The 18087-nt window shown below is 38.1% G+C and overlaps 1 protein-coding gene across 2 annotated transcripts in view; it reads left to right on the forward strand.

The window, feature by feature from the left end:
* Positions 1-18087, forward strand: part of msraa (methionine sulfoxide reductase Aa) — a 101153-nt gene that overhangs the window by 44548 nt on the left and 38518 nt on the right. For both annotated transcript variants that reach the window (XM_051645319.1, XM_051645320.1), the window contains exons 2-3: positions 13203-13271; positions 15265-15384. In XM_051645319.1, the coding sequence (XP_051501279.1) occupies positions 13203-13271; positions 15265-15384 (189 nt within the window). The remainder of the gene's footprint in view (positions 1-13202; positions 13272-15264; positions 15385-18087) is intronic.

The raw sequence follows: 18087 nt of genomic DNA on the forward strand, positions 1-18087 counted from the left end.
AGATATAAGATAAAACAAAACAACAGAGTGAAACCAGAGATTAGCAGGCAGAATTTGCAGATGTGTGTGATTGAATGGTGACTGAGCGGTCATTCCCAAACATTCTGCCATTTGTTTTCCACTGTAAGTCATACAGATTTGGAACAATATGAGGTTGAGTAAATGATGACAGAATTTTAATTTATGGCTGAACTATCACTTCAAATAGAGCTGAAAGTATAATCAAAATATTTTATAAATGAACATGCAAAGGTCAATGTGTTAAACGTGTTCATATTCTGTGAAAATCTTCAGGGCTTTCTATAGAGTTCTGTGGCCACAGATTGTGTGAGCCTAGCAATAAAGGACAATTTAAACCTTTCCTTTGAAACCTATTGCCATTAAAATATCAAAACTGTAAATCAGCTCTCTTTAGAATATGCCTACAAGACCTTCAGCGCTTTTGAATATGAACAAAAACCCTGCAAAATCAAGACTGTAATGGATCGGGAGATGTGTATGAATTGTATATGTGCGTATACAAGTGCATTGAAAGACTCAAGGCGTATCAAAACCAGAAATAAGTTGGAAGAGGATCAAGTGGTATGGCTGCCATGTTTCCACATGAGCGAATGAAATTGAGCCTACCGTACTATTGTGAGGAATGTTCCTCTGCGAATAGCACAGGAATTTATCCCAAAAAAGTTTTATCTCGTCTGTCGTCTTTCAACTCATTTTGTGTTTTGCTCACATCTCCATTGAGGATCTCTAACAGGTCCTCTCTGAACTCCTTAGCCCTTTCTGTCTGCTGTGAAGAAGTGCTAATCTGTTTACAGAACCTTGGCTTGAAAAGAACTGTAGTCAAGCTAATTTCACCTAATTTCTCCTAGCGTTTACCTGCTGTTTGTGTTTGCCACTCACAAGTCTCCGATGTAGTGCTCTGAGATCGTAATGGCTGTTGCCTGCATCAAGGCGCTCTCACTCTGCTAAGATAATTGCCATTATGGCTCACAATAGCCGTAATGGTACTAGCGGTCGTCGGCAAGAAATGATGCAGCTGATGATGGCCACTGGGTCTGTTATTAAAAAGAAAGGAGGCTACTCCAATCAGCCGCAGACCGCCATTAGTCTAGCATGCCCATTCATCACTTTCACTCTGAATAGAGGCAGTCAGGATGGGGGTGGAAGGGGATGGAGAGAGACTTTGTAGGGGGAGGGGCGGCGAGGCACACGCTACCCAAGTCCCTGAGCTTGTCGTCTGGCTGCGTGTGAACTCTGACTCCCAGGCCTCATGGGCCTGCTAATCTGCGGGCATGGCAGAAGACATTGGAAGGGGGAAGGAGAGGTGTGTGGCTGAGATAGCATATCGCCTTGCACACACAGCACCCGCTAGAGCCTGATCCCCCCTACACAACCATTTCCAATTGCTTTTCACAGGCTCTCTTGACCACAGAATGGGGAAAGACAAAAGCGCTGAGAGCTGCACTGTGGCTGGGCCTTTCTACCTTTCTTTTTTTGACATACACCTCTTATACCTCCATAAGAGTCATCTTTGAAGTTGCTTGGCTTGAGCTTTGAGCCAGCGCTGTCTGTTTCTAATTTCAAATCCATCCTTCATTCAAACAGTGTTGGTCCCTTTAAGCTTCAAAGATTTGGTTTGTTTCAGGGGTCTGAAAGTGGTTTCTAGAATTTTTACTTATATATAAACGCTCCTAAACTTTAAAGCAAACTGAACCTCTTTAAAGTGAAACTGAACCGCTTATTGCAGTTTCATAGAGATGACAGTATGAGGAGCATATCAAAAAAATGTTGTCAGCTACACACAGAAACTGAAAGGTCTTTAGTTTTATGTGAAAATGAAGGTTAGAGGGTTGAATTGATGTGCCTTTTTAAAGGGTGTGTTAAAGAAATTACAACAGAGATATAGTACTATAGAAGACAAATTAATATTATAATTAATACAGTATTCAAGGAGTATGGGTTCAAAAATGAAAAGTACACCCTAAAATGACCACAATGAGATCTGAGCCCACTTGTATGGATAGGGACAGTGTGAATTTTTTTTTATTTACCCTCTCGTATGTCATTCCAACCCTGTAGGACTTTCTTTCTTCCATGAAATATAAAAGGATAGTTTGTCAAACTCAAAACATTAGGGATTGACAACCTCAGTCACCATTCACTTTCATTGCATCTTTTACCATACAATGAAATTGAATGGTGACTGAGATCCCTTTTGTGTTCTTTGTAAGAAAGAAAGATGTACAGGTTTGGAACAATATTAAGTGTGTGTAAATGACACAGAATTAAAAAAAATGTTGGTGAACTAACCAATTAAAAGGGCTTTTGGTTCTTTTAAAGAGAACTCAAGTATGAAAACAGCCTTGCTGTCAAGTAAAGCCTTTGATCGCAGTAGCAATCAAAGAACTGTGTTTTTGTTTGGTTGTTTTTTGTTTGTTTTTTTATAAGGGAATGCTATTGACTGATTACTGGCAGTCCTAGCTGGCAGGCTCGTTCCACTCCTGTGACACTGCCTGAGGTGTTATTGGGTGTTTGACCACATTTTCCTCCTTCATTAAAGTCACAGCAGAGTAATCAATGAGTCTTGACATGGCTACATTTGGCCTGGGTCATTATGTCACTCTCTCTTGCCTGTCAAATCTGCATCAAGCCGATATCCACAGAGAGACGAAACTGTGTTATTGTTATTTAGATGTGCATCTTGTTTTTGAGCACATTGTGTGAGTTTTGAAAATGTCAGGTGACATGGCAGAATTGCTGTGCACTTGAACAAGATAAGGGTTCTATCCATCCGTCCATCCATCCATCCATCCATCCATTTTAATCATTAAAATTATTGTGTAGAAATGAACATTAACCAAGATCAGTGTTGGAAATTAACTTTTTTCATTAAGGGACAATATTTGTCCCATTTTCAGGGGCATTTTTATCTTAATGACGGCATTTTTTTAACCATAAAAACACTGTGTCATCACTGTGTGAAAAATACTTTCAAATACTTTATAGTTATAATACAGAACATTTTCAATCGAAGTAATTAGGTTGTTCCCTAAAAAAAAAAAAAAAAAAAAAATCAGCATCAACTCATATTATCATATGATAATATGTTAAACTAAGCCTAGAAGAAAATCTATCTCATGATACAAACAAAACTCATTCATTATGTGTTGAATTTTAGAGGCGTTTTTGTCAATTTCGGTGGCATTTTTGCTCTGGGCCCCCATTAAGTTTTGACCCTGACAAAGATTAATAAATGCTGTAAAAGCATTATTCATTGTTCATTCATGATAACTTTGGCATAAACGGTTAATGTATATGACATAAAGTGTAGCTGATTTAGATCTTAGTTTAATTGTTGTTTTGCCAAATGTGTGGCTAAATACAGTGCAGTACCAAATTATGTTTCCTTAAATATAGATTCATACTGTATTTCTCCAACAGTCCAAGCTGGCTTTTCTTTAAGGAGCTCTACATATTTAAACACATTTTTATAACTATGGTGCGCAGAGCTGAAATAGAGCAGCACTAATTTGAAGAGCGTTGCGGAGGCAAGGCATTGGCTGGCAGAGAGTGCAAATGCCAGCACGGATAAAGACTTTCCCATGATTAGCCTCATTATTCCGACAGATTTTTCGGCTTTACGAAAAGGGCTCCTAGGCAGCCTAGTTATTTATCCTAAACCACGGACAGAACAGTCTAAGAGGGTGGAAATGTTTGCTTCAGGGTTGGGACTGTCATGGTGCATGTCTTCCTTATTAGACTGCATGTGCCATACGATTCACCATCTGTATAAATGTTAGATTTACATGTCAGTTATGTTTGGTTATTCATGAAAACTAGCCACTTTTGATGAAATATTTTTGTCAAAATCATATTGAGAATAAACAAAAAGTACAAGTAGTTCTTGCCCAAACTTCAGCTCATTGTGCAATGGAACGCTTGAGGCATGCTCATGCAATGAAAATTTTATTCATGTGACTATTCTTCTGCAGGTGTTAATTAGTAGATAAAATTTCTCAGAAGAAAGGCTTGAGTGAGAATAATTTAGTTTGTCTGTTTGTCAAGAACAAAATAATTAGGATATAATACCAAAAATATGTTTTTGTGCTAATAATTTTCTTGGTTTTGATGAAAAATGTATCTAACCACAGCTGTATACTTAAACTTGAACCTCTTGAAAATATAATTTTGAAAGTCAGTAGATTTTTTTTTTTTATCCATTAATGAAGGCCTGCCTCTTTTAGAAAAGCGTAAACAAAAACCAAAAAGAGCTTGCAATGAGTAATGACTAATAAAAAAGTGCGATAAATATATTAATTACAATGGTGTTGTGGGAGGGGCAAATCAAAGATCCGGGATGGTAGGGAATACTGTGGCACATGGCACTGGATTAAGAAGGGGGGTAGGGAAGACACAGAGAGGGAGGAAGGGATGTCCTAATGCACCCCTCCCCTCCCCCATCTCCTCCATTGTGTCTTTCTCCCCCAGCTTTTTCTGCTGAAAGGAAAGCATGCCACGCTTAGATTTGAGCCATTAATATTCTGTCTCGACTCATTGTCTTTGCCTGCTGACATTTACATTTAGATTGTTTATCTGACTGTGGGGGGTGTCCGACCATTAATGAATATGCTTCTGTTGTTCCAGAAAGGCGGCAATTACCAGCTCCACGTTAAGATAATAAAAGTGGAGAGATATGGTAGGTGGGCATTAGCCACGGCAGAGAAAAGGCCTTGCTACGGTTGTTCTTTTTTACCAACCGCAGTGAAGGAACAACTAGTGGAACACAGAGGGCTTTGCGCCAGTTTCCCTGTCATTCTGCAGTCGGATCTCTGCCGGGTCTTCTAGTTAGAAATAATAAGGGGATCAGGTGTAAACACGCTTGCGAGCTTGCAGCTTTCGACAGCTGTGCTTCTCTGTGGCTTTTTTCACACTTGGTTCGATTGCTTTTACCGAACCCAAGTTCAATTCTACTCCCCTCTCCATGTTCCCATAGGTCCCTTTTCACATTGTAGTTTTTGGTCCGAACTGTGGTTCGTTGCGTCATCAACGTAAGTACCATGGTGAGTGCTAGCAGCACCTGTTTGCCACTGTAGCTAGGTAACCCCTTAGGTTTTACTATTTTATTCATGTTTTCGTCCCTTTGGTTTTACCACAAAACTTGTAAACACTTATATTGGCAGTTGCGTTAGTTTCTCCAACATGATTATATGGCAAATTGGAATTTTTCTTCCCTAAAATGAACCCCATTCAGCTGAATTACTCATGAGCACCATCTCCCATCAGACATTTTTGTTTCAATTCAAGTGTGAACACATTTCCCTCTAGCACTGCTAGAGACGTGGGTTCTGGTCCTGTAGGAATCAGGAAGTAATTCCGTTCACATAAACAATGGTAAATGCGATTCAGAGGTTGCATTTTCACTCTAAAATTATACTTTTTCTCCACTGACACTCATGTTTAAGATGGGGGTTTGGATTAAGGCCCCGATAAACTCCCGGAGAAGTTCTTCTTCGTACAGTGGTAAAAAGAAGTTCTGAACACCTGATGGTATACTGTTTGCGAACATTCAAACACTTCCGGTCAGCATTTAAACCCTTAAACTAATGTGACATTAAAATGTGTTATCAATGACTTTATGCCTCATACTATGAGTAGAATTCAGTAAAATCATAGTCAGTAAAAGAAGCTGTTTTAATCAGTCGATGATGATTTAAAGTATTATACACTACCGTTCAAAAGTTTGGGGTCACTTGCCTTAAATATTTCTCATGATCTTAAAAACCTTTTGATCTGAAGGCGTATGCTTAAATGTTTTAAATTAGTTTTGTAGACATATAATTGTGCCACCATATTAATTTATTTAATTACAAAACTAAAATTTTATTTAAAAAAAAAAATGTTTTTGAAATGGACCAAAAGATTAAGAAAAGCAGCCACTAAGTGCCCAACATAGATGGGAACTCCTTCAATACTGTTTAAAAAGGATCCCAGGGTGATACCTCAAGAGGTTGGTTGAGAAAATGCCAAGAGTACATTTCTGCAAAATCTAGGCAAAATGTGGCCACTTTGAAGATGCTAAAATATAACATAGTTTTGATTTATTTTGGATTTTTTTAGTCACAACTTAATTCCCATATTTCCATTTCTATTATTCCATAGTTGTGATGACATTACTATTATTCTAAAATGTGAAAAAAATAAAAAATAAAGAATGAGTAAGTGACCCTAAACTTTTGAACGGTAGTGTATATGCAGTGTAAAGTGTTTAATTTGTATTATTTAGATTCTGAATTCATGACGCTAATGCGCTAACACGCTATACACGGCCATTATATGCACAGATTACACTGTTATTGTAATTTATGATGACACTGATACTATTGCAAAGATAGGTTTATAAAAGAGTGTTAATATTCAGAATACAGAGAAAAGAATGGTGGTAGAGGCATATCTTACTTTGGACAGATGTATGAATGGCTTTCTATGCAGAAGGCACATGAGTGAATGGGCATTTGAGAGTATTTGAGTTGATTTGATTCCTTTTGTAGACTAATTAAACAAAAGAAATCACATGACATAGTCTTGCACACTGGTGTGTTCATGTTGAATACTGACTGAAAAATGTAAACAAAGTAGTAGGTGGAGCTTCAGGTCACACCTTCCGATGACGTGGACCAATGGCAACAAGAAGGTGTTTAGCAACCGGTTGTAAGTTTTCCTAAAAGTCTGCCTAGGCGAGCTGTTACGAACCACTGCAATTAATGCAAAAACACCAAATTTTTGGCCAGATTTTTTCCTAAATGACGTCATACCCATACGTCCTTCGATTACGTATGAAGTATATCTGGCCTTAAGGGGGTGGAGTTGTGCTCAAAAGTTTGCATACCCTGCCAGAAATTGTGCAATATTGGCATTGATTTTGAAAATATGACTGATCATGCACAATACTTGTTGACCCCTCTCCAAACATACCGCTTATGGTTGTGACCATAAAGCTCTGTTTTGGTCTTATCACTCCAAATTACAGTGTGCCAGAAGCTGTGAGGCGTGTCAAGGTGTTGTTGGGCATATTGTAACCAGGATTTTTTGTGGCATTGGCTTCTTTCTGGCAACTCGACCATGAAATGCAGCTCATTTTTGTTCAAGTATCGGTGTATTGTGCTCCTTGAAACAACCACACTGTCTTTTTCCAGAGCAGCCTTTATTTCTCCTGCTGTTACCTGTGGGTTTTTCTTTGTATCCTGAACAATTCTTCTGGCAGTTGTGGCTGAAATCTTTCTTGGTCTGCCTGACCTTGGCTTGGTATCAAGAGATCCCTGAATTTTCTTAATAAGTGATTGAACAGTACTGACTGGCATTTTCAAGGCTTTGGATATATTTTTACATCCTTTTCCATCTTTATAAAGTTCCATTACCTTGTTACGCAGGTCTTTTGACAGTTCGTTTCTGCTCCCCATGGTTTAGTATCTAGCCTGCACAGTGCATCCACATGAGAGCTAACAAACTCATTGACTATTTATACACAGACACTAATTGCAATTTAAAAAGTCACAGGTGTGGGAAATTAACCTTTAATTGCCATTTAAACCTGTGTGTATCACCTTGTGTGTCTGTAACAAGGCCAAACATTCAAGGGTATGTAAACTTTTGATCAGGGCCATTTGGGTGATTTCTGTTACCATTATGATTTAAAAAGGAGCCAAACAACTATGTGATAATAAATGGCTTCATATGATCACTATCCTTAAATAAAAAAAATAAAAAAAGTTGTTTTTGCATGATCAGTCATATTTTCAAAATCAATGCCAAAATTTCACAATTTCTGCCAGGGTATGCAAACGTTTGAGCACAACTGTATGCATTCCTGTTGCCTGTATTGTATGTAAATCATTTACAACTAAAAATACAACTGCTTTTGGCACCACCCTGTGGATATTTCACCCGGATACTGAAGCCCACACATGCTCATACTTTCAACAACACTTCCAGCTTCAGCCACTAGGGGCAATGATTCGACTTTAGGCAAGCACAGACCGATTTCAGCAGTACAACTTTTAATCTACTGTTTGCCGAATTCACAGTGTGATCAGTCTCGTTTCCCACGGATGCAATGCAACAGATACAAAGATGTGAGCTGCTCTCTAAAACCTATTCATTCACACACAAGCAGCAGTGAAAAATGCATTATACTACTTTAAAAGTTTTCAATTCTTTCAATTTCAAAACATTTCTGTGAATCTATTTAGGATTTTCAAGTGGACACAAGTGCAATTTGCTGGTGCTCACTCGAGTTCAGAAAACCCTTGTAAAAATAACAACTGAAACCAGCCTGAAACAAGCCAGTTTGCTGGTCTTGATTGGTCTCCCAATTGGGTCTGGCTAGTTTTAGATGGGTTTTGGCCACTTTTTAGCTGGTTTCCCAGTTAAACCAGTTGAGCACCTGCTTGGCCAGGCTGGTAGACCAGCTTAGACCATCGAAAACAACTGTAACACCAACCAAACGAACTAAACTTAGACTTCAAATGAACAACGTTCCGTTTCAAAAGCTCTAGTGTGAAAGCACCCTATAACACATATGTACCACATCACTGACACCACTATTCCATTTGCATTTCAAAAAACACTCAATGATTTATCCAAGATACAAGCTACCAATATTCTTTCAATCTAACGTCTAAGTTCTGAGGTAACACACAGAGCTGAGTGCTTTGGATTGAACATGATGGAATCGGTTGAGGCATAACCATAGACTATAGCTTTGAAATATAGCTAAGGTGAGTGCTGACCATTAGAGAGCAGGGGCATGGTGAGAGGGTAATAGAATGCTCTCTAACTCAGTGTGAGCAGTGGCCTGGTCACTCTTCTCACGTTGAAAGGCAAAAGTCCAGCCACCGATCCACCTCTCAACTTTTGTTGTTCCTTCTTGTAAAGCTTTTGTGAGCTACTTTTCTTAGAGTGATGCACTGCAGATTGATAACACTATACCACCCTGTAACAGGGTAAAGGGGAAAAGAAGAGGCGAGAACCCGAAGAAGCATCAAAGTAATATTTAATTAAACAAAAAGACACAAACATAAACACAAACGCATACAGGGCAGCTGCCTGTAGCTCTCTCTCTCCCGAACTGCTGCCTTTGGCTGCCTTTATCCCTCTCATGGGCTTGATTAGCCCAATTAGGGGCCAGGCGTGCATCATCACGGCCCGGCCCCGCCCTCCTCCTTGCCACACACCCCATCTCTACGCACTGCAGTCCAGGCTTGAGTAATGTAAGGGGTATGTTCTGAATGGCATACTACCTACTTTATTTAAAAGACAGTAGTTTGTATACTGTGCACAGTATGCCAATTTTCTGCATGCATGAAATACCTAGGTTACCTACCATATTTGCCAAAACATGCAGTATACAACAATGTCTGTTCCTGCAGCTCAACTTGTAAATCATGGCGCTAGCAATGCCAAAGAAAACATAAACTGATAAAATAATAATAATAATAATAATAAATGTGTACCTTGAATGCACTGCAAGTTGCTTTGGATAAAAGCATCTGCCAAATGCATAAATTTAAATGTAAATGTAATCATGCAACGGATCGAGGTAATATGACAACGATGTAGCATAGGGATCTGTGATTCTGGTTCATTAAATTAAAAATGTCTTGTAATGGTCAATTTGTTGTTTATTTGTATATAAAGTATATAATTATTATGTGATCATGTCAAGAGATGCCATCTCTTTAAGAGTGGTTAGATATATTAAACCATAACACAGTGAGAAAGGCCTAGTGGTGAAATGTTTGTCTTTGTTCCACAAGGAATAGTTTCACCCAGAAATGAAAATCTGTCATAATTTACTCACCCTCATTTCATTCCAAAGCGATATGACTTTATTTCATATATGGAACAACTTTTTAAGTGCTAAAAACAATGCAGTTTTTTTGCTTGAACACACGAGCCACTGTATTTTTGGTTCCTTTTTAAGCTTTAAAGTGAGTCCCTATCAACTGCCAATATATTAAAAAGATGGACCGGAATATTCATTTCCTTTTGTATTCTTCTGTACAAGAAAGAAAGTCATATGGGATTGGAACAACATGTTGGTCAGTAAATCATGACGGATTAAAAAAAAACAAAAAACATTTGTAGCATAGTACTGTTTCTTATGTTTATTGCTGCATACTGCATCCTGTTTCCCATACTATTTAAAAAAAAAAATTTACATGCACTACAGGGACATATCCACTATAGACATAAAGTGCCCCCTAATATTCAGATTGGTATATGGGTTATTCACACATGAGAGTAACTTTGTATGTGCCAAAAGAAGAATACACAAACAAAGAGCTATACTTCACATTGTAAAATACCCTGTAAGAGAGTGTCGAATGGCGCAATGCTGAGACAGATCAGCACTGGCAGTCAGAATGTAAAAGTGATTTAATGAAGTCTGTTTTAATGCTTCTCCTCAGTCCACTTACACAGATTAGATTAGTGCACTGGCCTCCACAGAAAGCTTGTCTATTCACTGTGTTGTTTTGAGTGCCATTTCAATTCAAAACTGGAGAGGTTTACTGTGCCAAAAGAAGATTTTTACTCTGTTTTGCCACCATTTCCATTTAACATAGCCGAGTTTCAGGAAGCCCTTTGTGAAGCACACCCCTGACCTTGGATACAAACACGTTTTATTGTTAACATGTTATACTGTTGCAAATAAAGGAGGATATGAATATGAAATATTAGAGTTTTATATATATATATATATATATATATGTATATGTATATGTATATATATATGTTTTTTGTTTTTGGCAATTCTAGAGACTGTTGTGCATGAAAATCCCACGAAATCAGCAGTTACAGAAATACTCAAACCAGTCCATCTGGCACCAACAATCATGCCACTGTCCAAATCACTGAGATCACATTTTTCCCCATTCTGATGGTTGATGTGAACATTAACTGAAGCTCCTTACCCGTATCTGAATGATTTTATACACTGCAATGCTGCCACATGATTGGCTGATTAGATAATTGCATGGATTATTGTTAGTGACAGACGGGCTGGTTTGAGTATTTCTGTAACTGCTGACCTCCTGGGATTTTCACAAACAACAGTCTCTAGAATTTACTTCGAATGGTGCCAAAAATTAAAAAACATCCAGTGAGCGGCAGTTCTGTGGACGAAAATGCCATGTTGATGAGAGAGGTCAACAGAGAATGGCCAGAATGGTTCGAACTGACAAAGTCTACGGTAACTCAGATAACCGCTCTGTACAATTGTGGTGAGAAGAATAGCATCTCAGAATGTTATTCTGAGATGTGGGTTGGCGCTGTTTTGATGGCACGAGGGGGACCTACACAATATTAGGCAGGTGGTTTTAATGTTGTGGCTGATTGGTGTATATATATATATATATATATATATATATATATATATATATATATATATATATATATATATATAAGAATATTAGACAGAGACAACAAAGCACTGAATATTTCTTTAGTGGAACAAATCATAATTTCCCCATTTTCCATTTTCCAACATGATTCTGTGGAGCATAATGGACTGTGCTTTCTGGGCATGGACTTGATGTTTGAAGCTTTTCTTACATTGCAAAGTGGTTTAATCGCCCCTTTGCAGATGTTACAGTGTAATTCTGAAATAGTTTAGCCCTTTAGTACTAAATTACAGTGAACTGCTGTATGGCAGGTATTGGTAGATTCACTGTCATTCTGGCTGTATTGTCATGGGAACATATTCAAACGTGCATTGAGAAGGAACGGCATGGCTGCACCCAGATGTTGAACTCGGTACCCTCAATTTATTCTAACCTATGCCACGGTCTTCCTACACCTCTGCCCATCTGTATCCATGTCACACGTTAAAAAATTGCATTGACATACATTAATCCAGCCAGGTGTCATTCCCTTCTCCCCCTTTAAAAAAAATCACCCATCGACTGATTGGACGGATTCCGGCTGCCGGACAACGTGTAGGAATTATTATGCAAGTCGAACATCATTCGACCTTGGCTGTCCAAAATCTAAGGCAGCTGCCTTGCTGCCACGCCACCCAGTAAGTCAGTGATTAAACAGCAAGTGTTTTTTCTAGTCTGACCAGCTGAAAAGTGCCCAAAACCCATAAAACCTGCCAACAGAGTAGCCTGGGAGACCAGCTAAGACCAGCAAAACAGCTTAAGCTGGTTCAAGCTTTTTTTTTTTTTTCAGCAGGGAAGTTGAAAAATTTGTGATTGGGCTGTACAATTAATCAAACAAATAATCGAATAAAAGTGTCAGTTGTAGCAGTCCATGTAGGTCTTCTCATGTTGCTTTAAAAAATTAGTTTTTGCAGCGTTTGAGCATTGTAACCAATCACAGACAAGTCTGTTGCTCACTTTCTGTGTATAATTGATTCAAAATTTGAAAAACAGCTTTGTTTTTTAAGCTTCTAAGAGGCCAATGTGACATTTAGGCAACTTGTCTTGATTTAGTGATGTTTAAAACAGTAATTCAGGAACACAGTTCTCAGCTTATTTTGGATGTGAAACCCTAATAAAGAATACAGCATGCAGTTGATCCAGCCAACTTAAGTATTTTAATGTAAATTCTATTAATCCAAATTAATCTAAATTACATTATCAAGGGAAATAATCATCAATTATGATTTTTCATAATCGTGCAGCCCTAATTTGTGAATTAATTTACTTCTGTCAACCCCTCCTTCAGAAGCCATTTTTATTCTTTCAACAAACCACCAAGCAGCACACACAGGTTTGCGAGATATGTTGGGCAGGGCAGGAAACATCTATGCTGCCCTGAAAAACCGACAAGATGAAGGCGTCTTAGTTAGCAATATTACATTCTGACGGGCCTTATATAATGCCAGTGAATCGAGCATTTGTCAGCTTTAGGACAAAGCCGTTGTGTTTGGTTTTTTCCTCTATGAATTTATCCTCTGACCTTCCCTGTGTCCTTTTCCCATCTGTTCCTTTTCCTGATGCTCCTAAATGAGAAGATAACGGAATCAACCCAAAACTTATGGGTTGCAGTTAATGAGTTGCAGAAGAATACCACTGCTATCCCACTGGGAGTTTCTTCCCTACAGTGAGGTGTAGTCTTGGGAAGTGCACATTATGAAATCCTGTTGACATTGTGTTGATTTATAAGGGCATTCTCTCCATTGTTTCCCTTGTGCCTTGCAGCCAAGCACGACATGAACGGTAACAGGACAGTGCCACCATTCCCAGAGGGATTGCAGATGGTCCTATTTGGTAAGTGATCCGAGCTGTGTCGAGAGATGTGTGTGTGTGTGTGTGTGTGTGTGTGTGTGTGTGTGTGTGGATATGTGTTGGGGGAGCGGGCCTGAAATGTGTCATCGCAGTGTGGGGGTAGATCCAGCTAAGACGTCCGGTGTTGGGAGGTAATTAGTCCACCCCCAGCACCCCAAAAACAAAACAAAAAATAACAAACTCCATGATGTGCTAAACTGAAACTGGAAAAAGGGGAAGGGTGTGCCGATTAATTGCAGAAGTCTGATTAGGATCTCTTTAATAAATGCATTGTTCAACCTCCCTTTTTTCTTTATTTAGTCAGAAAACTATGTAATTCATCATGGCAGAGAGAAATTAAATGGCTGTTTTATTACAGGGTCTTCTATACAAATATAATAATAATATTCAAAGTATGCATGCAATTTTTCAAATCACAAACCCCTCACTAAGAGCAATGAAGGGTAACTTACCTTTAACTCCACAAAATTGTCCCTTTTCTCCTTGCCTCTCGTTTAAAGGACATTTGGGGTGTTGACATGGATATACTTTTGGGAAGTAGCAAGACATTTCTTGCAGTGTGACATGCTATACTGCATTTAAAATATTGTAAACAGCATTTTGCTAATTCTTTTATATTATTATTCATGCATATGTTACGCTTTATTCATATTAATTGAAAGACTACATAGAATATATATATTTTTTACATGCACCGCAGGACCATTTAAAATGAACTTGTTGATTTTATTGAAAGATGATTCAATATGGTGAAAAACATCAAATAAATGGTGACCAGTTGCAATACATAAGATACAATACACTTTCCCGTATACATTTAAAATTTTAACCTAAAATCTTGATGTTGGTTTAAAAAAAACATTCCTTTGACACTACCCATTTACATCCCTATCCAAATGCATGATCGTATAGTTTTTTGCATTAATAGTCTTTTATTATAGTCTTATAGTCTTTGCATATAAGCGTCATTTTATAGTCTTTGTATTCGGGAGTCTCTCTGGGCCAGTGTAATTGAGCTCTAGATACTAGATTCTCCACCACACGCCTTATGCTCACTTCTTCACGGCAGCTTGTAAATCAGAGAAATCTGGTCAAGCTGACAGTCGAGTACGTATTTTTTTGTGCAAGTGAATTACTCTCCACCCATGGGACATTGTGGTAGATAACAGTATACTAGTTACCCTCTAATTTATTTTTACTGTTATAGGAGGAAAATATTGTTTGGTAATAAATGCTTACAGTGGGTGCTAGTTTCATAGTGGTTGATATGTTTTTATTGGAGCTGAGGAGTCTTTAGTTTTATGGCACTGTAAATTCATAGCTAAAATATGAAGCTTTGAATTTTAGGGGGTTATTTAACACCAGTGGGAAGGAGCTAGGGGAGATACCAGCTGATCACACACATTTACACACACACATTTACTTAGCTATTTGAATGAGTACATACACTAGACTTCTACTGTTTTTATATAAAGCTGATTATAATTACTATAGACTAATAGTAATCCTATCCCTAAAATAAATGTTTATTTTATTTATTTTTTTACTTTTGAAAAGCATTTTTAGAATGCTTAAAATTGTAGTATTTGCTTTATTTAAAAATTGATTTTCCAATTGATTATGTCCCCTTATATCCCCAAAAGCAGGTTTTGTCAGATTTAGCTCACTTTTGGGTACAGTTTTGTCCCCAAACTATAGCTCAGTACGTACACACACACTTAGTGGCTGTAGGTCAAGAGAGACTGGGATCTTATTCAGTTGCTATATTCTATATCTATATCTACATCACTGCATCATAGAAAATGGTTTAATACATATGAAAATATATTTATAGCATTTTGTTGTCATGATGATCTCAGAATCTAAGCAAAACAGATATATGGTGCTTTGTCACCTTTTGGGCATTTCCAGAAAATTGGATCAAATATGATCCATAATATTTGGAAATAAGGAATATTTCTTGTTTTTTACATAGGCATGGGCTGTTTTTGGGGTGCAGAACGGATGTTCTGGAGGCAGAAAGGGGTCTACTCCACTCAAGTGGGCTACTCTGGGGGTTACACCCCAAACCCTAACTATGAGGAGACGTGCACAGGTATGTCCCCTAAATCACCTTCAAACGTAACAAAACTACAACCTCAAGTGTTCAAACTCTGAACCCATGACTACTAATTTATGGTATGTGCCCTTCAGATGATCATCGTGATTCATGTTTTATGAAGGCACTAACTATGCAGCTGTTCCTGTGCTGTGCCAAGTGTTTGAATCTGACATGTAAAATCAACTATTAAGGTTTTGACGACATAAACCGATATCTCCTATTATGTAGTGTGATGAGGAGGAGGGTGTGGCTGGGCCATCTTATGGTTGGAGTTGGCATCAGTTCATCCTCTGAGGTCCATCGTAATAGACTGAAGTGATGTCTGGCACCGGCTGCATTTTGTCATCCTCACTCAGAGACACGTAGGGGTAGAGTCCGTTACCAAGAAGGAATAGAGCTGGATCCGGCCGGTTCTGGTGACCTCGGGATAGGAGTCCCAAGATTGAGACATGGAAACAAATAGAATAATATTAGCATAGATGCCATTAAATTTTTTGCAGAGTTATAGAGCATGATCAATGTTTCAGGTTCCAGCAGTCCTAACTAAATCAGCCTAATTGTGTGGTGAAGAATAAATTAGTTGTATGCCTGGCTAAATTGATGAGTCTTTAGTCTAGACTTAAACTCAGTGAGTGTGTCTGCATCCCGAACAGTGTTAAGGAGACTATTTCACAGTTTAGGAGCCAAATAGGAAAAGGATCTACCTCCTTTTGTGGATTTTGATATTCTAGGAACTATTAACAGGCCAGAGTTTTGCGATTGTAATGAACATGATGGAATATAGCGTGGTAGAAGGTCACTTAAGTACTGTGGAGCTAGACCATTCAAAGCTTTGTGTCTACCACGCTATATTCCATCACATTCAATTGCATCGGAATACATTTTAAAATCCATATTAACAGGGTGAGTATACGATGATCATGTTAATGCAATCAGCTTGGAATGCATTTTTAAATTCACATTGAATTTTGCTACATTCATCCCGAGGCATTAATGAAAATGTAATTTCAGATTGTCTTAATTGTGTGTTAATGCATTTAAGGAAAATTACATTTAATTTTTTTTATTTTGCTCCAGTTTTTGCACAAATATATTAAACATATACAGTAAATTCAGTTTGGGTAATACATTTTAATTTTGCAAGTCATAATGCATTCAAATGAATGTTTAATTTAAACGTTAAAACTATGGTAGGAGATGTAAATTACATTACTGAATTAGAATTTTGCACCAAATATTGCACATGTGTATGGAAAATGTAAGTTCAAATAGAGAAATGCATTTCCATTTTGCATATTACATTGCAAACTGAATTATGCCAGCCATGTGCTTCCATATTAGGAGGTGTCCACATACTTAAAGGGATAGTTCACGCAAAAATGAAAATTCTCTCATCATTTACTCAACCTCATGCCATCCCATACATGTATGACTTTCTTTCTTATGCAGAACACAAACAAAGATTTCAGCTCTGTAGGTCAATACAATGCAAGTGAATGGTGAACAAAACTTTGAAGCTCCAAGAAGTTCATAAAGGCAGCATAAAAGTAATCCATGTGACTACTGGTTAAGTCCACATCTTCTGTGATCAAATCGGTTTTGTTTGAGAACAGACCAAAATGTGGCTTCTTTTTCACTATAAATCTTGACATCTGCAGACTCCTTGGCGATCATGATTTCACGCTCGATTACACTTCAGAAGACACTGATTGAACCACTGGAGTCGAATAGATTACTTTTATGCTGCCTTTGTGTGCTTTTTGGAGCTTCAATGTTTTGGCCACCATTCACTTTCATTGACAGATCAGAGCTGAGATTTTCTTCAAAAAAATCTTCTTTTGTGTTTGCAGAAGAAAGAAAGTTATACACATCTGAGATTGCATGAGGGTGAGAACATGATGAGAGAATTTTAATTTTTGGTTGAACTATCCCTGTAAATTTTGGCTATACTGTATAGCAGTGCTATTCAACTCTGATCCTGCAGGGCAATGATCCTGTACCTGTCCGTGTTTGTCAAATAATTCTGAATACCTTCATTAGCTGGTTCTCGTGTGTTTGATTAGGGTTGGAGCTAAACATTGGTTCTCCAGGACTGCAGTTGAATAGCCCTGCCTATAGTGTACTTGCAGAGAGTAAGACAGCTCCTGAACAAGCCGTTCAATGGGAGGAACAAGTTTAAAGCCATAAGTAGGATTGTAGCAAGATCTAGATTTAGTACAAGATGAACAGTGCCAGGTGCAGTTGGGAGGTGCTACATACAGTGATGGAAAACCAGCCAGCCAACAGCTCAGACATTGTAACCATAGACAGTTCAACAGGAATTGATAGATGTAGCAGTCCCAAAGGATGGTAGGTAGAAAGAGGAATGTGAAGCTTGAGAAATGTTGGAGAACGAGAATGAGGCAAGTCAAAGCCTGAGTAGATCCAGTTGTGATAGGAGGCTCTTGGGACTGCAACACCTAAGATGGAAGAAAGCCAGATTTAGAAAATCCCAGCAACAGCAGAGAATTATTTTCAGAAAAATGCAATCAGAAGCATTGTAAGAAGATACTGAGCTAAATCTGTAAGCTCTGAGCCCCTTTGCAGAGTACCAGAGATTGAATATATAAAATTGTACACTAATAAATGCTTTAATTGGAGGACAGAAATTAAAATTCTGTAGCAGTTCACAGACAATCCATAATCACAGTCTTGTTC

The sequence above is a fragment of the Myxocyprinus asiaticus genome, chromosome 19 (assembly GCF_019703515.2).
Source record: "Myxocyprinus asiaticus isolate MX2 ecotype Aquarium Trade chromosome 19, UBuf_Myxa_2, whole genome shotgun sequence".
Lineage (NCBI taxonomy): Eukaryota > Metazoa > Chordata > Actinopteri > Cypriniformes > Catostomidae > Myxocyprinus > Myxocyprinus asiaticus.